This window comes from Dipodomys spectabilis, unplaced genomic scaffold (genome assembly GCF_019054845.1).
Source record: "Dipodomys spectabilis isolate Male_0828 unplaced genomic scaffold, ASM1905484v1 ptg000094l, whole genome shotgun sequence".
Lineage (NCBI taxonomy): Eukaryota > Metazoa > Chordata > Mammalia > Rodentia > Heteromyidae > Dipodomys > Dipodomys spectabilis.
The window spans coordinates 5213487-5238126 of NW_024870771.1; the positions used below are offsets into that span (position 1 = coordinate 5213487).

A 24640-nucleotide genomic window follows, 5' to 3' on the forward strand; every position below is an offset into this window, starting at 1 on the left:
AAACTTGGGAATGGATCCTTCATGGCAGAAGTAGCATAGTAATAATAATAGAGGTAGTATAGGGTAGCACAGATGGCTATGATCAGTTCCTCACTTGTAGGTTTGCTGTGTCCTGTCAGTTATACTAAATAGATTAAATTTGCAAGTGACCAATGAGATTTCAGTGCCTACTATTATCCTGTTTGAAGAAATATTTACATTATTATATGCAGTGTTTTCAGGGCTAGCCTGAGAGCCAAGTCATTATTTAGGATTTAGATTTTTGAGAGACAGATGAATTCCCAAAGCAAAAAGTGCTCAGGAAGTGCTTGTGACCCCAACAGCAGACATCACATTCTGGTATCCTACCCTTCTCCCTTCTCTTTCATCTGCATCAGCACTGGGAGGCATCACTAGGCCAGAAGATGATCTTGTGAACTCCTTTTCCAATCTAGGAGGATATCCCTCCAAGTCCAGTTTGTTGCTCACCTAAATGGATGCTTATAAACTCAAGGACAGTAATTTTGTGGAAAGATAAAAATTGTATACTTCTCCTTTTGTTTCAGCTTTTACCGTTATGTCTTAGAACCAGAGATTTCTTTCACCTCAGACAATAAGTTTGCTAAGGGTCCAATAGCAAAATTTTTGGATATGCCACAATCTCCATTGTTCACTCTGAATTTGAACACACCTGAAAGTTGGATGGTAGAATCTGTCAGAACACCGTATGATCTTGATAATATTTATTTAGAAGAGGTAAGAATGTCATTCCAGTACCTAATTATTGGTAGAAAACCAATTTATGTTGTGATGTTAGCTGATTCTGAACATCATTGTTCAGGTATATATTACATCTTTGTTCATACCCAATAAAGAGGATTTGACATATTGACAGAACTCTGCAGCTGTCATAGGGATCTAATTTTAGTTCTTTATCACCATAAGACTCAGCTCCAACCTCATTAGTAATCACTCCCCATTATACACGTTCTAATCTGCTTTCTGTCTCTGTAGTTTGGCCTGTTGTGGTATTATATATAGATAGAATCATAGTTTTTTTTTTTTTGTCGGTTGTGGGGCCTGAACTCTCGGCCTGGGCGCTGTCTCTCAGCTCTTCAGCTCGAAGCTGGTGCTCTACCACTTGAACCACAGCACCACTTCCAGCTTTTTCTGCTTATGTGGTGATGAGGAATCAAACCCAGGGCCTCATGTATGCAAGGCAAGCACTCTACCACTGAGCCACCTTCCCAGCCCAGAGTCATAGTCTTTAGTGACTGATTTCTTTTTCTTTTTCTTTTTTTTTTTTTTTTTTTTTTTTTTTTTTGTCGGTCATGGGGCTTGAACTCTGGGCCTGGGCGCTGTCCCTCAGCTCTTCAGCTCAAGGCGAGCGCTCTACCACTTGAGCTACAGCGCCACTTCCGGTTTTCTGGTGGTTTATTGGAGATAAGAGTCTCACGGTCTCTCCTGCCCGGGCTGGCTTTGAACCGCGATCCTCAGATCTCAGCCTCCTGAGTAGCTAGGATTACAGGCGTGAGCCACCAGCGCCCGGCTGATTTCTTTTTCTTAACAAATTGTTTTTCAAGGTTGATCCCTGTTGAAGTATGTGTCAGTATTTCATTCTTTCTTGTTGCCAGTTAATATTCCATTGCATTGCAACTCTGGACCTTTTATGGGTCTGCTGATGAGTGGATATTCAGGTTGTTTCTATTTTGTGGCAATTCTAAGGAATGTTGCTGTGGATGTTGTTTTCAAATTTTCATACTGATCTGTTGCTATAGGATGGTATCTATTTATTTAGGTCCTTAATTTTTCTCAACAATATGAAAGTGTTATCCCACCTGTACTTTTAGACTAATCTACTGCCTTTTCTCCTTTCAACCCAGTGTTTATGATCACATGCAGCCATTCAGTCAAGAGAGAAAATCCCATCATTCTCAAAAATTTTTTTTTTTTTTTTTTTTTTTTTTTTTTTGTCGGTTATGGGGCTTGAACTCTGGGCTTGGGCTCTGTCTCTCAGCTCTTCAGCTCAAGGCAAGTGCTCTACCACTTGAGCTACAGCACCACTTCTGGTTTTCTAGTGGTTTATTGGAGAAAGGAGTCTCACAGTCTTTCCTGCTCAGGCTGGCTTTGAACCGCGATCCTCAGATCTCAGCCTCCTGAGTAGCTAGGATTACAGGCGTGAGCCGCCACCATCCCCCCCCCCCCCCCAAAAGTTTTTTGAAGCTCTTTTCAAGCCATCTCCTCACCCGACCACAGTCAATGAGCTGTCTATTATTACAGTTTTAACCTTTAATTTCCTAAAATATAATCAGATAGTATGTAAGACCTTTTTGTCTGCTTCATTCACTTGTAATAATGTATTTTGAATTCTATCCATGTGTCTTGAAGTGATTTAATGTTGCTCTTGCAGGTGGACAACATAGTAGCTGCTGAGTATGAGCTCGAGTACTTATTATTGGAAGGTCATTGCTATGACATCACCACAGGCCAACCCCCACGTGGACTGCAGTTTACATTAGGGACGTCAGCCAACCCTGTCATCGTGGACACCATTGTCATGGCCAACCTGGTAAATAACCAGTTCATTACATGCTGATACCACAGACATGCTAATTTGGGCACAAAAATTTATGGTGGAATAATTAGTATTCTGAATCACAATTGAAATTAAAATTTATAATTTAATTTGGTCAATATAAAAACCATTTGTTTGGTTCAACATGGAGATTGAAATTATACAACAACTTAAATGACAAAATGTGCTGCCATAAAGATGTTGTTTTTGCATTGCCTTGGTTATTTAATCATCTTACTTAAATTATCAGATGCAAGGCCCCGGGTTCAATTCCAGCACTACCTCAAAAATGGGATCAGGGACATAAAAAAAAAAACAACCCTTGCATTGCATCTTCAGAATGTAACTATCCTTCAGATAGTTTAAAGAGAGAACTAAAATTTGATTCTCTTTCATGTCCTAGGGCTACTTTCAGCTAAAAGCCAACCCAGGAGCTTGGATCCTCAGACTAAGGAAAGGACGCTCAGAAGATATTTATAGAATCTACAGGTAGGCTTAAGTGATGCAGGTGTATTATTTTTCCAAAGTACTTTCCAGTGAGAATCAAATCTAACTAAATGCTACCTAGCATTTTCTTTTTTTGGTCAGTCACGGAGCTTGAACTCTGGGCCTGTTCCTAAGCTCTTCAGCTCAAGGCGATGCTCTACCACTTGAGCCACAGCACCACTTCCCTACCTGGCATTTTCTTGAGCACCATACATTTACTTTATAGTCTGTGTGATAAAATGGAGTTTTCCATGAAAGTAAATATGGAAGAACTATCAGGGCAGAAGTGGATGACAATATATATATATAGTAATATATACAGTCAGGTTTTAGTCTGCAGTGATTTCTTTATGTCAATATTATCACTATAAAGCAGATGAGAAAAATAATCATTTTCAAAAAGTAGAAAAGAAATAAAGAACAACTATACTTCCCTATTTTGACAGTGTATGTCCTGACCCTGAGCAATGTGCAGACTTACCATATATCAGTGGCCAGATTTTTGTCTTGAAGGTTTACTACTCTTACTTATTAGTCAAAGTACACACTACCTTTAAGGTTTGGTTTAAATTCTACATATCATAGTTTAAGTTAGTCTTGAGCTATGTGAAAAGACTTTCTGCCAATTTATTAAGGCAATGATTTTCTTTTTTCTTTTTCTTTTTCTTTTTTTTTGTCGGTCATGGGCCTTGAACTCTGGCCCTGAGCTCTGTCCCTCAGCTCTTCAGCTCAAGGCTAGAGCTCTACCACCTGAGCTACAGCACCACTTCCAGTTTTCTGGTAGTTTATTGGAGATAAGAGTTTCATGGACTTTCCTGCCCGGGCTGGCTTTGAACTGCGATCCTCAGATCTCAGCCTCCTGAGTAGCTAAATTTTACAGGCTTGAGCCACCGGTGCCCAGCTAAGGCAATGATTTTCATTAGAAAAATTCCACCCTTGAATCTATTTACTTTGGCTCAGTACTGTCTTATCCAATACACATGAGAGCGATATGGATTAGTATTTGTCATCTCTCTCTCCCCCTCCCCCCCACTTTTTTTTTTTGGTGCCAGTACTGCTGTTTTACTCTGGGCCTAGGTGCCTGAGTGCTGCCCCCTTAGCTTTTTAGCTTAGGGTTGGCACTCTACCATTTGAGCTACAGCTCTACTTCTGCCTTTTGGTTCTTAATTGGAGATAAGAGTTTCACAGATTCTTCTGCCGAATTCAAACTGTAATCTTCAGGTCTCAGCCTCCTGGGTAGCTAGGATTAGAAGCATGAGCCATTAATACCCACCTCCTTCCTTTCCTTCCTTTTTTTTTTTTTTAAATAATCAATTAATGATTTTATTAGCATATATTTGCTCTGTTGGAGGTAGTGGTGTTCATTATGACATTTCTATACATGTACAATGTATTTCAATCAATCTCACTTCCTCTATTACTCTTCCTTCCTGTCTAATTAAAAAGTCCATGTTTAATTTTTGTTTTTGTTTTTTTTTTTTTGTGAAAATACTGTACAAGGGGCTGGGAAGGTGGCTCAGTGGTAGAGCGCTTGCCTTGCATGCATGAGGCCCTGGGTTCGATTCCTCAGCACCACATAAGCAAAAAGAAAAAAACCGGAAGTGGCGCTATGGCTCAAGTGGTAGAGTGCTAGCCTTGAGCTGAAGAGCTAAGGGACAGCCCCCAGGCCCAGAGTTCAGGCCCCACGACCGGACCCCCCCCCAAAAAAAAAAAAAAAAAAAAAGAAAATACTGTACAGAGGGGTTACAATTACATGGGCAAGATCTTGAGTACATTTCTTATATCAAGCATTGTAGCCTCCTCCTTTGTTTCCCCTTCCCATCCCTTCCCAGCCTCCCCACCCAATCCACCCCGCCCCCCTCCCTCCCCACCAAAGTTGTAAAGTTCGTTTTTGAGATAACGACTTGTACATCTCGTTGCAATGGGTCCACCTGTATCCCTATTTAAACGATTTGTTTTTCCCCTTCCCCTCCACGAATTATACCAACATCAAATACAGTAAAAGCAGGGGTTATACTGTGGGGGAGGGACATACAGAGCAACAAAGAAATAATCTTATAAATGTGTTAGAAACAATTGCATGAAAGAAAAAAAAATTGAATACATATCTTAGGGTTCATTTCCCTAACATCACCTTATCTGACCTTTTCTGCTTGACTTAGACATATACTAGTTATTGCAAATAAGGGAAACCATGGGACCTATATTTCTTTGGGCCTGGCTTACTTCACTTAATATAATTTTTTCCAAGCCTTTCCATTTCCTAACAAATAGGGCAATGTCATTCTTTCTGATGGAGGCATAGAATTCCATTGTGTATATATACCATGTTTAGTTTTGACTGAAGTATAATTACAAGGCTCACCTTACCTATAACAAGTTAATATTTTTCAGCTCCTTTCTTTCTTTTTGATATGGGGTCTTGCTTTGTTGTCAAGCTAACCTTGAACTCTCAGGCTCAAGCGGTCTTCCTGCTTTAGCTTCCTGAGTAGCTAGGATTACATAGGCACATGGCAGTATGCCCAGTTTAATGTGTTTAATGGCTTTCTTATAAATACATTTTTTTTTGTTTTTGTTTTTTTTTGGGGGGGGGGTTCCGCTCGTGGGGCCTGAACTCTGGGCCTGGACACTGTCCCTCAGCTCTTCAGCTCTTGAGCAAGCGCTCTACCACTAGAGCCACAGCGCCACTTCCGGCTTTTTTCTTTTTGCTTATGTGGTGCTGAGGAATCGAACCCAGGGCCTCATGCATGCAAGGCAAGCGCTCTACCACTGAGCTACCTTCCCAGCCCCATAAATACATTTTTTACCAAATATGTTTTCACCAGGTATAGTTTTACAGAATTTGAATAGTGTTTTCAAACTGCCCATTCTGCTATGCTTTTGCTTGTTTTCCTCCTCCTCTAGGGCTATGGTACATTCCTCTCTTTCTGACTATCCCATCCTCATGGGCTTCCTATATGAGTACTTCCTGTCTCTGAAGTGCTTCATACTTCAAGTTTCTCCCCTGCCAGAACTCTACTTTTGCTCAAGTATCCTACTCTTTGTGAATGACAGGAAGTAGTGGTTTCTGAACCTTGAAATTTGCTAACTAGAAATTGAAGCTAGTAGGAAAGCATTATTTAAAATTTTTTTTCAGCAAATATTTCCCTATAAATAAAACTGATTATAGTTCATCCTACCAGAGTACCAAGTTCAGTCCAAAGCCTTGACTTGGCTGATTGTGTGCCTCCAGAAGGAAAGAATAAGTTTCTTTTTCTTTTCTTTTTTTTTTTTGGAGGGGGTCTGGTCGTGGGGCCTTAATTCTGGGCCTGGGCACTGTCCTTCAGCATTTCAGCTCAAGGCAAGTGTTCTACCACTTGAGCCACAGCTCCACTTCCGGCTTTTTTTTTCTGCTTATGTGGTGCTGAAGAATCGAACCTAGGGCCTCATGCATGCAAGACAAGCACTCTACCACTGAGCCACCTTCCCAGCCCAAGAATAAATTTCTTTACAGAACTATTCCAATTAAGTGAAGCCAGTTCTTTGGCTTAGAGTGGTGCATATCATTTCCCACTCCTTTTTTCAAGGCACTGTACGTGGCTTAGGTCTACAAACATATTTGTTCAGTTCCCATCACATACTTGCCTTGCCTGGGGGCCTTTCACTCTGGTATGTAATCTGAAGAGAGGATTTGTGAAAGAAGTATTGTGTATAGAAATGTTTCTACAAGTGTTTTTATTGGTTTCTTTGAGGTTGTAAGAAAATGGTTTTGCAAAGCTCTTCCCTTTATCACTAATATATCAGATTGTAATTGACCATTTAGTGCCTTTTAAGAATTGTGATTTAGTGCTGAAGGTGCCTTGCATGCATGAGGCCCTGAGTTTGATTCCTCAGCACCACATAAGCAGAAAAATCTGGAAGTGGCACTGTTGCACAAGTGGTAGAGCGCTAGCTTTGAGCTGAAGAGCTGAGGGACAGTGCCCAGGCCCAGAGTTCAGGCCCTATGACTGACAAAAATAAAAATAAAATAAAGGAAAAAAAAATTGTGATTTGTAATATCTATCTTGGTTTTCTCTCCAAGCCATGATGGTACAGACTCTCCACCTGATGCCGATGAGGTTGTTATCATACTCAATAACTTTAAAAGCAAAATTATCAAAGTGAAGGTAAGTTTGTTGTGCTAAGACAGACATTCATTAATAATTGGTAAAAATTTGGTACATAATGGTATTTGTTATCTGTCATATAAAAATATTGACAGCAGTCTTACATATCCAAGAGTCCAACGTACCCATGATCAGCCAGTCTAGAAATACTACTGTTTATCTTGACTCTTTCAAGAGAGACATCTCATTCATACTACTTTTGTCATAAAATATGTTGTTTTAATTGTCCTATTTTAGTATAGTTAACTGTTATGAGTCTCTTCATGTGCCTAATTTATAAACTAAATTTTATCATAAGTATGTATGTATAAGCAAAACCATAGTATATTTCAGGATTCCATAGTAGGTTTCAGGCCACTGCTGAGGGTCTGAAATGTTCTTCCACAGATGGACAGGTAACTACTGTATCTTGAAACTAGCTCAAAAGTATTTTTGGAATTTATTGTAGCAATTATGGATTTTTTTATTTTTTATTTTTGGTAAATGTTAGTCTGTGGCTGACTGTCAGTGTGTAATGCCAGACTTGCTTTATATAGTATGTTCTGAGAGAGGCTTACCATTTGTATAGTCCCAGATTATAGTATTATTATTGATCATTTTACCCTGAGAATATTGAGGGAAATGCCAGTGAAAAGTTAAGCAATAATGAGCAATAACTTTTTTTTCCTTTCTCATTATTTTGGACTTATTAGTGTCTTAAAGTAAACATATTTGGAATAACTAAAGATTATGCACAGTAAAACCTAAGGTTAGTCATACATGGTTGACCTGAAGACTCATCTGGCACTTTGTGTTACTAAATCCTGAAACATGCTCATGGCATGCAATATCTGTGTCCTGACAGATCCACTAGGTTGTACTCCTTCCTTGAATTTACTGCTAGCTGGGCAAAATGTGCTGTGGGTTTACTCAGACTATTTCCCAAGCCACATTTCATGGTCTTTTGTTCCTTATACAAACTGAAAATAGTATTTAATTACAAGAGGTTGCTAGCTTCTCATTTAAGGCTGTAATGTGTGTATCTTGATGAAGACATTTTATTAGTTGAGTACTGATAGGCTCTGGATGGGGCTACACCTCCTTGTGGGAGAACTGTTGGATTATGTCCTGTTTTGGACAGTGCTTACAGTAAGTGCACACCCAGCACAAATCAGGTTTACTACAGTTAGACCACAAAGAGTAGTAAAATCTATTGCATATCATTCCAGGTACAGAAGAAGGCAGACATGGCAAATGAAGACTTGCTGAGTGATGGGACAAATGAGAATGAATCTGGATTTTGGGACTCTTTCAAATGGTAAATCCCCATTATGAAAAAGACATTTTTGCCAGGAGCAGTGGCTCACACCTATAATCCTAGCTGCTCAGGAGTCTGAGATCTAAGGACCACGGTTCAAAGCCAGCCCAGGTGGGAAAGTCCATGAGATACCAATTAACCACCAGAAATCCAGAAATGGTACTGTGGCTCAAAGTAGTAGAGCACTAACTTTAAGTAAAAAACTCAGGGACAGCACCTAGGCCCTGAGTTCAACCCCTCTCCCTCCCCCCCCCCAAAAAAAAATGGGTGCCCTTTGTAGGGCTTTCCTATCCTGCTTCCTGCAGACAAGTGTTACACTTACTTTTTGGAGTAGTACAAATCTCTTTTAACTTTAATGCCTCCCTCTGTTGAACATACTTCCACTAAACATTTCTTCACTGTCATTGGGCTGTACCTGCCTTTTAGAGAGGTGATGATAGTTGCTTAGTTTACTTCCCACTGTACAAATTGCATTCTATGCATCTGACTGTGATCCACCTGTTCCTAAGGCAATGTGGAGTTTTAGAGGAGGTGACCTTGTCATCTCTGGGCCCCCTATCAGAGTGTTGGGTTTTTCATGCCTGCACTTACTTTAAGGTGGGAACGGGAAAGTACTCACTACCTCTTTCCTTAAGGGTTGTGTGTCTGGCCAGCACTGCAAGATGTCCTGTTTTTATCTCTGTTGTTATAGGGGATTTTCAGGAGGACAGAAGACTGAGGAGGCAAAACAAGACAAAGATGATATAATTAATATTTTCTCTGTTGCATCTGGTCATCTCTACGAAAGATTTCTTCGGTTAGTCTTGTTGATTATTTTGGTATATGTAAATTAATTTGCTGTAGTGTTCTTATTTTGAGAAAAGGTTTATATACTTAGGTGTATTTGGAGCACTCTGAGAGTTATGAATTACTTGCCATACATCATTTGTATTGATCTCAGCAAGTCTGTGAAGTTGATCTAGTATTAAAGAGTAGCCCTTACAAGACTAGGCCTTTAATATCACACTCGTATCTTGTATTTGGCCATCAAATATTACGTAAATCAGATAGTATAGGCCTTGCAACACTCACCACCTTTTACAGATTTTAGAGCCAGGAGAAATGTAGTTCTTGGGACTGGCCCAAGCCACCCAGCCACTGGCTTAGGAAAATCCCTTAGGAACCTAATCACCATATCAAATGGACCTAGCTCAAAGGACACAGTGTTACTTGAAAGTCAGTTTCCTGATTGTCAATTGCTTTTCCTTTTCATCTTCCACTGTAATCTAGTATAGAAAAGAATCCAAATGCTGTTTTCCTCATTTTAGTTTTTCTATTTTCAAGAAACAGCCAACCTAAAATAATGCTGAAGGTTCTAACTGAATGTTGACTCAAGATTTCTGAGCTTAGGTGGGTGCCCGTGGCTCATGCCTGTAACCCTAGCTACTCAGGAGGCTGAGATCTAAGGATCATGGTTTGAAGATGGCCCAGGCAGGCAGGAAAGTTGTGAGACTCTTTTCTCCAATAAACTATTCAGAAAAAGCGGTGCTCAAGTGGTAGAATGCTAGCTTTGAGCAAAAGAAGTGCAGGGACAGCACCCAGGTGCTGAGTTCAAGCCCCAGGACAGGCCAAAAAAAATAAAAAATCCAGAGCTGTGCCCTCCCTGCTCCTTACTTGATTTTCTCCCTCAAAGGGAAGGTGAGGAGGCTGTCAGGAGACACATACAAGCTTTCCTCAGCAATATGCTGTTGTGGCTTACCAGGAGGTTTGAAGAATAGTGTAGCCAGTTGCCAAGACTTCTGGTCTAAACTTGTACCATAATTGATGTGGCAGTTTATGAAGTAGCTTATTTAACAGAATTGACATTAATCTCTGTCAGTTAGGTATCTGTTTATAGAGGTATTCTTCATTTTTCCCATTCAACTTGAGAAGTAGGAATGACTACATTTCTTTTCATTATTAAGGTTTTTACTTTGCTTAATTGAGCCAATAGTTAGCTCTACTATGCTCTGCTTAACGTGTCTGCTTAATGCTCTTTTGAGGTTTAGAAGCATTGAAAACTGTTGTTTTCGTTTGACAGCATAATGATGCTATCAGTACTGAAGAATACCAAAACTCCTGTGAAATTCTGGTTCCTGAAGAATTACTTGTCCCCCACATTTAAGGTTTGTTTCAGGGGGGAAAGGGAAACATTGTTGATTAATTGAAGATAAGAGTCTTACAGACTTTCTTGCCCTGGCTGGCTTTGAACTGTGATGCTCAGATCTCAGCCTCCTGAGCAGCAAGACTACAGATAAGAACTACCAGTGCCAGGCAATTTCTGATGAACTAACATTTTTTTCTGAATCATAGATGTCTTTTTTAATTTAGCAAGTACACTAATAGTTCGCTTTGGACAGAATGATTTTCTCATAGACCACTACCACACATTATATGGAGAGAATAACTTCATGCCAAACAAAAAATCATACTTGGATAATCTGCTTTATTTCTATCAAGAATTCTTACCTAAATAGATTTTTTAAAGAATTTTTTTTCTATAGAATGTACTGAACAATTTTTAAAATATTTAATAATGTCTCCCTGATAAGTAGTTCACTTCTGGTCCCCTGAAGGTATTTGTAGTTAAAATATGAAAGACTTATAAATTGTAACAAATTTGTTAAGTTTGATTTTGTTGTGTTATTCTTTTTTTTTTTTTGGGTCCAGTCGTGGGGCCTGAACTCTGGGCCTGGGCACTGTCCCTCAGTTCTTCAGCTCATGGCTAGCACTCCACCACTTGAGCCACAGTGCCACTTCCGGCTCTTTTCTTTTTGCTTATGTGGTACTAAAGAATCGAACCCAGGGCCTCATGCATGCAAGGCAAGCACTCTACCACTGAGCCACCTTCCCAGCCCCGTTCTTGTGCTATTCTTGAGTTAGAACCTAGCTTAGAGAAAAACTGTATAATCAAGCTGACAGAATATTATTCTAAAATCAGGTCTAGACAAATGGACTTTAAAGTTTTTGTGCTTAAGTGAGCATGTGCGTATTTGTGTGCGTGTATGCGCGCATGCACACACATACAGAGTTAAAAATGTAAAAGCCTTTGCCTGTAGATTTTTGTTATTTCTTGTAGTAACTAAAAGTTTTAAAGAAATAGGGATTATTTTATGTAGTCACAAGTGAATTGAGATTAAGTTCTTTGATACCACTGTTTTGGGAAACATTTTACTTGTACTATAATAATGGTGGTCCCAACTTCCACTAAGAGGGTAGATATTGCCAGGTGCCTGTGTCCCATAATGCTAACTACTCAGGAGGCTGAAATCTGGGGACCATAGTTCAAAGCCAGCTTGCGCAAACAAATCCTCAAGACTCTTACCTCCAATTGATTGTCAAAAAGTTAGAACTGGATTCATAAGTGGATTGTCAAAAAGTTAGAACTGGATTCATAAGTGGTTAGAGCACCAGCTGGTCAAAGTGAAGAGTATGAGGTCCTGAGTTCAAGCTCCAGTACTGGCACAAAAAGGAAGAGAAGAGGAAGGGAGAGCCTGGCAGGGTGATGGTGTATCCTATAATCTCAGCATTGAAAAGGCTGAGGCAGAAGGTTTGAGAGTTCAAGGCCAGCAGGTCTACACCATGAGACATGTCTTATAACACCACCAAAAGTAAAAAAGTCAATTCTTAATCAAAACGAATGATTTCTTAGTATTTCTAATGTCTGAAAACAGGAGTTTATACCCTACATGGCAAGTGAATACAACTTCCAGTATGAGCTTGTTCAGTACAAATGGCCCCGGTGGCTCCATCAGCAGACAGAAAAGCAGCGCATCATCTGGGGCTACAAGATTCTCTTCCTAGACGTGCTCTTCCCACTCATTGTGGACAAGTTTCTGTTTGTGGATGCTGACCAGGTGAGCTATCAAAGGCCAGATTTGTTTGTAGTAGGTATGACAAAGCCTTTTCTCTCTTTTTTTTTTTTTTTGTTGGTCATGGGTTTAACTCTGGTCCTGGGTGCTGTCCCTCAGCTCTTCAGCTCAAGGCTAGCCTTCTATCACTTGAGCCACAGCACCACTTCTGGCTTTTTCTGCTTATGTGGTGTTGAGGAATTGAACCCAGGGCCTCATACATGCAAAGCAAGCACTCTACCACTAAGCCACCTTCCCAACCCACCTTTTCTTTTTTAAACACTGTTTTTCTTACTATGAAAAAGTACCTGCTTGGTTTTTACTAATATTTAGAAAATATGGGAGAGCATTGCCCAAATGTGAGTACTTTTTAAATTTAATTTGTATTCAGTATATCTCCTTTTCATTTTTCTATCTTTTTTTTAACACAGTTGCAACAATGTCATATATGTAGTTTTATGTCTTACCTCATTTATTTAACAGTAAGAGTAAAAGTTGGAAAATTCAAGTATAGCAGTTATTTCCCCTCATTTCCCATTGTCTACCAAAAAGATAGCTGGCCAGTCTGTCTGCTGTCTGTCCATCATCTGTCGGTTTATCTACCTACCTACCTATCTATCTATCCATCTACCCTTCCATTCACTCACTTATCTCTCTTCTACCCTGTCCACCCACCTATCTACCTACCTACCTAGCTCTGGCTGGCCTTGATCTTCCTTTCTCTCCAGTGCTATACTGGAGGTCAGCACCACTATATCTGTCTAAAATTTGTGTTATTGGTATGAATGGTAGATGAAGCTCAGGGGGGATAATTGGCCTTGATAATAAGGGAATGATGCAGATGTTCTTGTAACTATCAGGATTTAACTTAACTAAGCTCCAACAGCATAAATGCACTTCCTCCTACAGCCGTCTCACCCGTCTACATTACTCTCAGCTTGAAGGGATATAATGTGTGCCAAAGTCATCTGAACAGACTTTCCCCACCTCTGTGTATCCCCTGCTTCTGGCGAAGCAACCTGAAATATGCTTTCTCATACAGTCACATGTAATCCTAGTTGAGTACTTAATATTGAGTAAGGCATTGTTCCACACTTGTCTGTGGTAGCCTACTTAGCCTCCCAACAATCCCTTGAGATATGTACTCCAAATTATGTCATCTGCTGCTTTCAGATGAGGAAACTGAGAACATCAAACCTATTTGAGTTAAGTTTGCACCTACAGTAATTTGTGCCATACTTCATGTTAGTGAGTTCAACCAGTTAGCAATGGAATTCAGACTAGATCTTGTACCATTACATATTGAGCTGCCTTCCCTCCACCTTCTGTGATGCACTGTGAACTTTAAGAAGTTATGTTAGTACCGCTTGCATACCAGCTTAGCAAATGACATTTGATTTTCTTTTCTTTAGATTGTGCGAACAGATCTGAAAGAGTTAAGAGATTTCAGTCTGGATGGTGCCCCTTATGGTTATACTCCTTTTTGTGACAGCAGAAAAGAGATGGATGGCTACCGCTTCTGGAAATCCGGTTACTGGGCCAGCCATTTAGCTGGACGCAAGTATCATATCAGGTACTGAAAATACTTATATTGGGAACATTTTTGTGAAAGTTAATGAATTAATTTGTCTGCTTCACATTGTAAATGATAATATATTAATATGGGTCAAAAATATTCATTGATAAAAGCTTTCTTTATTCTTTTTTTGGGGGGGTGGGGTCCGGTCGTGGGGCCTGAACTCTGGGCCTGGGTGCTGTCCCTCAGCTCTTCAGCTCAAGGCTAGCGCTCTACCACTTGAGCCACAGCATCACTTCCAGCTTTTTTCTTTTTGCTTATGTGGTGCTGAGAAATTGAACCCAGGGCCTCATGCAAGTGCTCTATGGCTGATCCACCTTCCCAGGCCCTATCCTTTTTCTTTTATCTAGTTCCCACTCCACAACAGATAACTCCCTTAGTTATTTACTGCCTGTCCTCTCAGAGTAATTTTTATATAAATAGGCCTGGACGCATGGGTTAGTCGTAGGAGCACCTGCTGAGCAAGGGCAAGACTCTGAGTTCAAACTCTAGTACTTCCTAACAAGTTTCTTTTGGGCTGGGAATGTGGCTTATTGGTAGAGTGCTTGCCTAGCAAGCATGAAGCCCTGGATTAGATTCCTTGGTACCACATGAACAGAAAAGGCCAGAAGTGGTGCTGTGGCTCAAGTGGCAGAGTGCTAACCTTGAGCACAAGAAGCTCAGGGACGGTGCCCAGGCCCTGAGTTCAAGCTCTAGGACTGGCAAAAAAAAAGTTTGTTTTTAGACAAACAGCTAGAAATGTCTATTTTTATATAAAATATACATCTTCTTTGTACTGTTTTATAACTTGCTTTTTTTTTTTTTTTTTGGTCCAGTTGTGGGGCCTGAACTCTGGGCCTGGGCGCTGTCCCTCAGCTCTTCAGCTCAAGGCTAGCACTCTACCACTTGAGCCACAGCACCACTTCTGGCTTTTTTTCCTTTTGCTTATGTGGTGCTGGGGAATCGAACCCAGGGTCTCATGCATGCAAGGCAAGCGCTCTACCACTGAGCCACCTTCCCAGCACTTGCTTTTTTTTTAACTTAATATTTTCTTACAGATCTTAATATCAACATATAAACAGATACCTTATTACTTTTTTCATATTATTCCAGGGTATTATTTAATTTTTTTCTGTGATATGTACTATGTTGCATATTTCATGTATGTTTGTAGGATATATTCACAAGAGACATCTTAGGTAAAGCAATGTATCCTTCATTATAATGAACACTCCATTATCTTTTTTGAGAAAAGTGTAATTTGGAAGATTTGGAGGATAGATGGACCTGTAGGACCAGAGATAAATGGTGAGATTCAGTGATTTCAGTTTTATCTTCATGCTTTTAGTGCAAAATAACTGTAATACCATGGGGGGGTTTTCCGCTGTAGCGTTTAAACATCATCAGGATATCCTTTGCAAATGCATTTTTTATGAGTTACTATAACACTTATCACCAAATCTGCTACATTCTCTAAAACTCTTTTCTCAGAAATTACTTTTTTTCAGAAGGCAAATCAGTAACAGTGATTAAAGAGAGCTAGTGATGGCAGGATATAGTTTATCCAATAATTTTCTTTAACTTCTTTGAAAGAAGTAGCACATATGAACCTAACTCTACTGTGACCTTTCAGTTCACCATTTCAAAGAAAAACTGGAATCTGACCTATTTTGTTTTTCAGTGGGGTTAGTTCTGCCATAAATCCATTGTTGATTATAACAAGCAGGTCTTCTCTATTCAGTGCACTATATGTTGTGGATCTGAAGAAGTTTAGGAAAATAGCTGCTGGTGACAGACTCAGGGGACAGTACCAAGGTCTGAGTCAGGATCCCAATAGCCTTTCAAATCTTGATCAGGTAGGTGACTTTTTTTTTATGGTTAACATTTTCAGATTGGGGTATAGAGTGTATTGTCTTAGAAAATGAATTATTATTTGTTTTTCAATTCTCTGTTTCCTTTTGTTTCATGGACTATGTGCATGTGTGTGTGAAAGATTTGTATCTGGCCTCAGAACATCAGCCAGTAATGGAAAATGTCAGAGACCTGCTTGTAATTAATTAAAGAGGTGGAAAAGGATACTGTATTTCTGAACATGATCTTGTCATTCATTCGTTCATTCATGCAGGTTCTGGGGCTTGAACTCAGGGCCCGAGTGGTCCCTGGGCTTTTGTGCTGTGTGCTCAGTGCTAGTGCTCTACCACTTAAGCCGTAGGTCCACTTGCAGCTTATTGATAGTTAACTGGAGATCAATCTCATAGACTTTTCTGCCTGGGCTGGCCTTGAACTGCAGTCTTTAGATCTCAGCCTTCTGAGTAGCTAGGATTGCAAATGTGAGCCACTGGTACCTGGCTATTACCTTATTTTTTAATTTGTTACAACTTCATCTATTAAATTTGTTTCTCTGCCTGCTGTAGTCAATTCATTTTTTCAGCTTTATGAACTAAATAACTCAGGATTCACAGTATACAATAAAGTGTTACAGTTTCCCTTTTTATATCTGTCAGAAAACATAATGTGTTTTAAAGCTAGATGAAAAACTATTAACGCTAGACATCTTTTAGATACCAAATTGTAGTTTAAGTGTTTTAGAACATAGTTTCACATAATTAAACATTTTGTTTTGCTTAAGTCAAACTTAAAACTTCTTAAATTGTGTGTGTGTGCGTGTGTGTGTGTGTGTGTGTGTGTGTTCTGGTACTAGGGCTTGAACTCAGGGTCTGAAAGCTGTCCTTTAGGTTTTAATGTAGTTCTGATTTATACTCTCAGCAATGTGAGACATCCTGTTACTCCATATTTGACCAAAATTTACTGTCAATCTTAATTTTATATGTGAGCTGTCAATTCATTGTGACTTTCAGTTCAACAATGTAATCCATTTATGGATAAATGTAATTATTAACAAGGCAGAATTTGACTGCCATTTTCTATTTATATTATTATGTGTTACATTATGTTCTTTCTTTTGTGTAAATCGTTATTCCGTAGTGTATCATTTTTCCTTATTTTTTTTAACTATATATATTTTCTAGCTATTTTGTTGTTTGTCCTGATCTATTTGGGAGCAAGGCTCAGTAGACAAGGGACATTCAGAGTTGCTTTTGGGGAAGCTATGTATTAAAAGAGCTCTCTAAACTTACTTGACTTCCAAAAGTGAGCAGGGATAAGTTTTGTTGAATTACTTTCATACAAGGAAGTCTAGATAAGTTTTAAGCATTCTGGATGTATGTAATGGGAAAGAGTTTTTGATTTTGTATTTGAATTTCCTCTGGAAATTTATAGATTTCTGTGCTTTATTTTCTTTTCCAAACAGGATTTGCCCAACAACATGATCCATCAGGTGCCAATCAAATCTCTCCCTCAAGAATGGCTTTGGTGTGAAACCTGGTGTGATGATGCTTCTAAGAAGAGGGCAAAAACCATTGACTTGGTAAGCTATGGGGAGTGAAGTCCTATATCTGCCCCAGGCCCCCGTCAGGACTGTTTGCATTGCTTCTTGTCTGTGGAGCCACTTCTCTGCCAGCTCTTCTCTGTGCCTTGTTATTTTTCCAGATGGACTTTGACTTTGTCTATCTTTGATAACTTCCATAACTTCTTTGTAGAAAGAAATACAGCTTATATAGCCCACTGCCAGATACATATTTATGTATGTATATCTTCTACTATATCTTTTAGTTGCTCAGGCTTGGTTTGGTTATTTGTTGTTGACCAGTTAGTACATGTAATCAAGGGACAAAAATATCTTTGCTTAATTTCTTCCCTTCCCTTTGTCCCAATCCCTTTTTTCCTTTTCTTCCTTTCTCTCCCCTTTTCCCACTTTCCCCCTTTCCTACTTTTTCCCTTTCTCCTTTTCCTCTTTCGTTCTTTTCTTTCCTTCCCTTTCTTTCTATGCCAGGTCATTATGTAACCTAGGTTGGCTTTGAACTTGTGATCTTCCTTCCTTAGCCTCCCAAGTAGCTGTACTACCATGCCCACTACTAACACCTTTAAATTCTGTATAATGACCCTTTTCTTTAACTTAGCTGAAGTGTATATATTGGATTTTCAGTGTAATAATCCAATGACCAAAGAACCCAAGTTGGAAGCTGCAGTGCGAATTGTCCCAGAGTGGCAGGACTATGATCAAGAGATCAAACAACTACAGATTCGCTTTCAGAAGGAGAAAGAAACAGGCACACTCTATAAGGAAAAGACAAAAGAGCCAAGCCAAAAAGGTAAATATAAATCTTTGTCTTTGGATAAGTATTTATGTTTCTATTTTCTATTTGTTATTAAAGCAAAAAAATAATAAAGGAAAAGAAAAAGTTTCTTTAATCCTAACATCAGTCAAAGCCTGCTTTTTATTTTGCTTTTTCATTTGTCCATTCTGAAGATTATATAATAACATTAACTGAAAAGTTATATATTGACCATAAATGTTATTCACATGTATTACTAAAACCTCAGTTTCTGGATAAATGGGCAAAGAATGCAAACACACATCATAATAAGAGTGAAGCACAAGGGAATTTGAGGAAACAGCAATCCAAATGGAGGAATCTGTCTTAAGTGTGTACTACATGGAATCAGGGAGACATACAAGCATCCCCATTCATGGGGAGAAGGTGGACAGACTGTGGTATGCCTTGTCGAAGCTGTTGGGTGCAGCAGGACAACGCAGCAAGTGCTTCTGCCTCAATAACACTTCTACTGAGTATATCATAGAGAAGCAATTCACCACAAGAAAACAATACAGATGAAGGCAATTATTTTACTATTTTTATAAGCCAAAACCATTATTAAAAAATGGTTTCAACATCCAAGAATGAGCTATACTGATACATAAGAACATGTTTATGTGCTAGTAAGTTTTTTTTTGTTTGTTTGTTTTTAAAGACTCTTGCCAAGCATAGTGGTGGGCATATCTATAATCCTGGCTATTTGAGAGTGAGAGATTTAAGGGATCTCGGTTAAAGCCTGAGCACAAAAAATTTGTGAGACTCCAGTGTCAGCCAATGGCACACATGTATTATCTCAGCCACACAGGGAAACACAAATAGGATCGATCACAGGTCAGGAGAGCCTGTCTACAAAGCAAGACCTAGTCTTGAAAATAAATAGAACTAGATAGGCTAGAGGCTTGGCTCAAGTGGTAGAGCAAGGGAAAAGCCCTGTGTTCAAACCTCAGTATCACCAAAAAGAAGAAATAGAAGACAACTGACCAAAAATGTGTGAACATTATTACGTATTAATACTGCACTTGAGAAAACAATTCAGTTGACTTTGCGTTATTTCAGTGCGTGTGTGTGTGTGTGTGTGTGTGTGTGTGTGTGTGTGTGTGTGTGTGTGTGTGTGTGTGTGTGTGTGTGTGTGTGTGTGTGTGTGTGTGTGTGTGTAGAATGTGGGAGGGGGGGTGAGTCGGGGTCCTAGGGTTGAATTCAGGACCTGGACACTGCCCGTGAGTTTTTGTGTTTAAGGCTAGTGCTTTATCACTTTGAGCCACAGCACCCTTTATGGCTTTTTGGTAGTTAATTGGAAGTAAGATCTCATATAATCTCCCCTCCTGCCCCCATCGCCCCAGGCAGGCTTTGAACCATAATCCTCATATCCTAGTTACTCATATCTTGAGTAGCTAGAATTAAAGAGTGAGCCACCAATGCTCAGCTTTATTTCAGTGTTTTTAAAATAAAGCTGTCTCCTTTATTATGTTTTTGCTTTCAAATTTTAATATAAAGTCCTAAAAATTTGAAAGGAGAGATAAAAATTTGAAAGGAGGGGCTGGGAATGTGGCTTAGCGGTAGAGTGCTTGCCTAGCATTCATGAAGCCCCGGGCTCCATTCCCCAGTACCACATCAAGAGAAAAAGCCAGAAGTGGCTCTGTGGCTCAAGTGGTAGAGTGCTAGACTTGAGCACATAGAGGCTTGGAGACAGAGCCCAGGCCTTGAGTTCAAGCCCCAGGACCGGCAAAAAAAAAAAAAATTAAAAATTTAAAAGGAGGCAAGAGTATATAGATCAGGTTGTGGACTATGTCCATTTTGTATTTTTATAATTGAAGAGTAATGTTTTATTGTCCATTGTTCTTTTTCATAGGATCTCAGAAACGTGAAGAATTATGAGCCCTGGAAGGAGACAGGAAATGACACCATTTGAAAAACAGTTTTTGTACTAAATGCTAGGTTTTTTGTTTTTGTTTTTTCTGATCTGTCTATACAACTGCTGATGAACTGACTGAGCAGGTGTGCCACACCTCTTGATTCTGAGCATTGATTTTGACTTCTATACGCCTTAGGCGCTGGATCTTTGGGGTTAAGGCTCTGCTAGATTTGTACCTCAGAAGAAGTGGCTGATATTTTGGGACTCTGTAAAGAGCGAGGAAAAAGAAAAAGAGCAATCTTGTTGCCATATGGAGAAATGACAGCAGCAACCAGAAGAAGCAGAGTCCTTTGTGCCCACACACAAGAGCACACACATGCTGTGCCGTCCTGGAAGCAGGCTGGGAGCCACCACATGCTTCCTTACCTCAGTTTACTGCACTGGGTCTGGGTCAGGCTAGCAGAAGCTTCATCCATACTCCGTGCCTGGAGGTATATGCCAACATGCTTCTCATGTCCTCTACCCACTCTCTTCCCAGGCCTTAGGTTTGATTTTGATTGAACCCCAGTTAGTAGTCATGTGTCTTCAGGGTTGACTTGGTACAATGGCTCAGCAAATTAATTGGGGGGGCGGGGGTTGGGAAAGGTAGGGAAAATAGCAGGCCTAGAAAGGGCTCTCAGGTGTGCTGGGGAGGAAAACTACAAAGTGGTCGTTCTTCTTTATGAACCACCAGTACCGTTGTGGCTAATTTGAAAGGAAAACATATTCCTATTCCCTACCTAGTCCCAGGGAACTTTCTAGGTAATTATTTTGTAAACAATTTTTGTATTTATGAAAGTCTTTACTTTTTCTTCTCACTTTCTAAAAAGAAAAAAAAAATCTTAGCAATTTTCCAACTGGGCACAGCCATAAGAAGCTCCTCTGGTGATGAAGCTACGAAGGCTCAGGCTTCAGGCTCCTTGGTTGCTTGTTACATCACTTCCCCTTTTCTTTTTCAGGGCTTTTTTCTCAGACACAGGAAAATTGGCCTGGATTTTCCTCTACAAAAAATATCCAGATTGGTTGGTTGTCAGTGGCTCATACCTGTAATCCTAGCTACTTAGGAAACAGATCTGAAGATTATGGTTCCTGAGCAGGAAAGTTTATGAGACTCTTCTTTCTTATTAGACAGCAAAAACTAGGAATAGAATTTGGCTCAAGTGCTAGTCTTGAGCAAAAATGCTAAGGGATAGTGCCAGGTCCTGAGTTCAAGCCCAGTACTAGCACAGGAAAAAAAAAAAGCTAACAAAATTTAAAAGTTCTCAGGATCAGAGACCAAAAAGGATTCTGACTCTGGAACTCATACCCTGTCTTATGTACTGTTTATTTTAGCTCTCTACACCAATTCTGAGGTGGCATGGCTGTGTTATGATGTATCATAACCTTCCGTCTTTGCCTTGTGTGTCTTCACAGTGACAGCCTACGTCATCCCTGTGGAATTCTTGGGGCATGTGGTACCATCTGCCCTGGCCACAAGGTACGGCAGCACCAGCACCAAGGGGCAGCGCCCTGCCTTCTGGCTTATGGGTTTGCTGTTTTTGAGATTGCTGCTTTTTAAAACTAGGAAGGGCTGGGCTGTGGTTCAGGAGCAGAATGCTTTTCTTGCTTGCAGAATGCTTTTCTTGCACTGCACAAAAACACAATAAAAACAAAAACAAGGATGAGGTAAATGCTTAGCTAAATCCTCACCATTCTAAGCCAGGTAACAATTTGATACGCGGTCTTTTTAAAAGTCAAAATATTAACCACAGATTTCTATTTTTTTCCATTTTTAAATGTAGAAATTACCATAGAAGCTTCCCAGTCATTTGAAGGTGCTTCTGGATTGGCTTTCATAATTTCATAACAAGTTGGGGAGCACAGCTTAAAAGAGAACTTGACTGATGAGTTGATTTGAGTTGGGAAAGGTCCCAAGGTGGCTGGATGAGGTAGTTTTCTACTTGCCTCTCCCTGGTCTGAGCATCTGACAGGATAGGATCGCTGAAATCAAGAAACACCTGTTCAGGCATCATCTCCACATTTAATTAAGCTTTCAGAGGCACTGCCACTGCTGTCTACAGCTGCAGGCAGAAATGTAATTCTCCCCAGCCTTGTCTGGGAGGTTGAGTAGGAAATGGTCAGGTCGCTAGCATATGCTCTACATGCTGGCTCTTTGCTGGCTTCCTTCTTGTCTTACTACCAGGTCTCTTAGGCATACTCTGCAGAGAAAGAAGGTATGAAGTAAAACTGTTCCCTGTGGGGTGCTGGTTCCTTCAGCTCTGCGCCCCATCTGTCAGCACCCAGACAGAAGTTTTTGTACTTGGTGCTGAGTAACACCAATCCCAGCTTGCTTCTGAAGTGGTCTGTGCCCCTCTGTCTGTTTCTTTCCTTGCTTTGTGGGGCTTAATCACCTCTCTAAGTTAACCAAATGCCCAGGAAATGATGTTACCACTAAAATATGGTCCTGGTGAGCTTTGTCTGTAGCCTCTACTATAAGAAACTGTACTATGTCTGAAAAGAGAGGTGAGAGATTTTTCCCTAGGAACTAAGAGCTGATGGACCCAAATGTTCAGGCTTCTGGGAACTGTTCAATATGGTGGTCTTAGTTAGCATTTGGATGTAATTTTTTTTCTCATGTCATAGTGGAAATTTTCCTTTCTAAATCACTTGATAATATAATATGAAATAATATGGCATATCGAAATGCCATGCAACAATGTGGATCTATTTCTATGTTTTGTGAACAATGTATTTGACTGAGATCTGGGGCGGTGGATATGCCATGGCCAGGGTCTTTATCTAGACTCCTGGGTGTAGTCAAAAGTATATTTATTCAACACTCACATCGAGAGTGGTAACAAGTTGGCTTTTTCTAGATTGATGAAATTGTGATTCCATCAGAATGTTGGATTTCAAACTGAACAGAAAGACGTTTGTTGGTGTTGGGCCTTCCCAAATGTTAAGAAACAATTTCTGTAAACTAAGCTAAATTTCCTGTACTCTCCTGACATCCTCATGTTTGAATTTTTAAGCTCTTCCTGAACAACACTGACCTGGTTTCAGGGTCTAAGAACTGGCAACAGGAGTGCAGTTTTGGAAGGGAGAGTCCAAGTGATAGGGGAAGAGAGTCTCCTTTGCCAGATGGTCAGGTACATGTCAAGCCAGACAACACTGTCCCCAGTGACTACAGTTAGAAACATCAAAGCAGTCCTTTTCTAAGATAGTCACTCCTAATTTGGCTTAACTAAAAGAAATGTTTGAATGTAGTTCTACTTTCCTGAATGGAGTTTGTAGAAATTGAATCAGTAGAAACACCTGGTAGAAAATGTCTTGAAACAAAAGTGGACAGAAGTGAAAGATGGAGAGTGTACTATGTGCTAAGTTACATAGATTCACATTCATTGTGTAATTTTAATAGTTTTTACAGTACTTGATGTTTTGAGGGCATTTTTTTTATGATCACAGTTAATCAAACATAGTTTGTCATGTCTGGTTTGGTAGTCCAGCAGTTTTTATATAAATTCATGTTTTCTATGCCTTAACATAGTAAGAAAAGATTTTGATTAGGACTTGGTGATTAATTAGCTGACTGAATCCAAACAATCCAGACATGAAAGCTCAGGTCATTACCGACACTACAGAGTGTCTGGAGGTGGCACATTTCTCACTCTTTATTTGGTTTTTGGTTTTCTCTCTGTGATAGAGAAACCACTTCTGTGTTGTGACTTGGCTGTGAGTCTGTGGATATGTAGAGGATCTTGTTTAGTATCATTGAGTAACAGCCATTACCTCCCCCCTCCCTCCCCCAAAATAAACCCACCACAAACAGCCTCAGACAGCTACACATTCCCCAGAAGTAGCCTGTACAGCTTAAACACAACATGTAAGAGGCCCTCTCCTGAGTCTTTCCCAGGTTGCCAGCAATGCAGAGGCCAATGGGAAGGCCTGAGTGACTGGACCATGAACTAGGACATGAGCCCATTGGATTATGCATCGCCTCCAGGTCCCATGTAGATAAATAGAACGCAAAATAATGTTGGCCTTTGGAACAAAACATTTTCAAGTACTCATTGTTTTCCAAACAATAATCCATGGAAATGAAGTAAAGGGAAAATGGGGACAAAGCTTGGAAAGAATGTAGTTTAAAGAACCTTCTTTATAACTCTCCTACTTTACTGTAATTCTGTTCCTAAATGCAGCTATATGTCTGGTGCGTTGGGAACAGTATTGAGGTTTTAAATGTCTGCAGAATCTCTGCATCCAAAGGGAAATGAGAACCAATTTCCTGGTACTATAATGAAAATAAGGTCTGCTCAACAAAATAAACTTCTGCCTCTCTTCTTTAAAACTGTGTGGTCAGTCATTCAGCTTTTATGTATTGAGAGCACAAAAGCCAAGTCCTTGGTAGAAGTTGCATACCCTAGCAGGGAATAGACCTTTGTCTAAAGTCTTGTCTGGCTGGTGGTGGCTCATGTCTAATTCTAGCTACTCAGGAGGCTGAGATCTGAGGATTCCAGTTCAGAGCCAGCCTGGCCCAGGCAAGAAAATCTGTGAGACTCTTCTTTTTTTTTGGTGGGGGGTCCGGTCGTGGGGCCTGAACTCTGGGCCTGGGCGCTGTCCTTCAGCTCTTCAGCTCAAGGCTAGCAC

At 40.0% G+C, this 24640-nt stretch overlaps 1 protein-coding gene across 2 annotated transcripts in view; it reads left to right on the forward strand.

The window, feature by feature from the left end:
• Positions 1-24341, forward strand: part of Uggt1 (UDP-glucose glycoprotein glucosyltransferase 1) — a 125621-nt gene extending 101280 nt beyond the window's left edge. For both annotated transcript variants that reach the window (XM_042685095.1, XM_042685096.1), the window contains 13 exons: positions 546-735; positions 2390-2548; positions 2958-3043; positions 7101-7185; positions 8394-8482; positions 9174-9278; positions 10542-10626; positions 12175-12357; positions 13764-13924; positions 15648-15762; positions 17217-17333; positions 17952-18117; positions 19973-24341. In XM_042685095.1, the coding sequence (XP_042541029.1) occupies positions 546-735; positions 2390-2548; positions 2958-3043; positions 7101-7185; positions 8394-8482; positions 9174-9278; positions 10542-10626; positions 12175-12357; positions 13764-13924; positions 15648-15762; positions 17217-17333; positions 17952-18117; positions 19973-19998 (1567 nt within the window). In that variant the 3' untranslated portion in view covers positions 19999-24341. The remainder of the gene's footprint in view (positions 1-545; positions 736-2389; positions 2549-2957; positions 3044-7100; positions 7186-8393; positions 8483-9173; positions 9279-10541; positions 10627-12174; positions 12358-13763; positions 13925-15647; positions 15763-17216; positions 17334-17951; positions 18118-19972) is intronic.
• Positions 24342-24640: the final 299 nt, after the last annotated feature.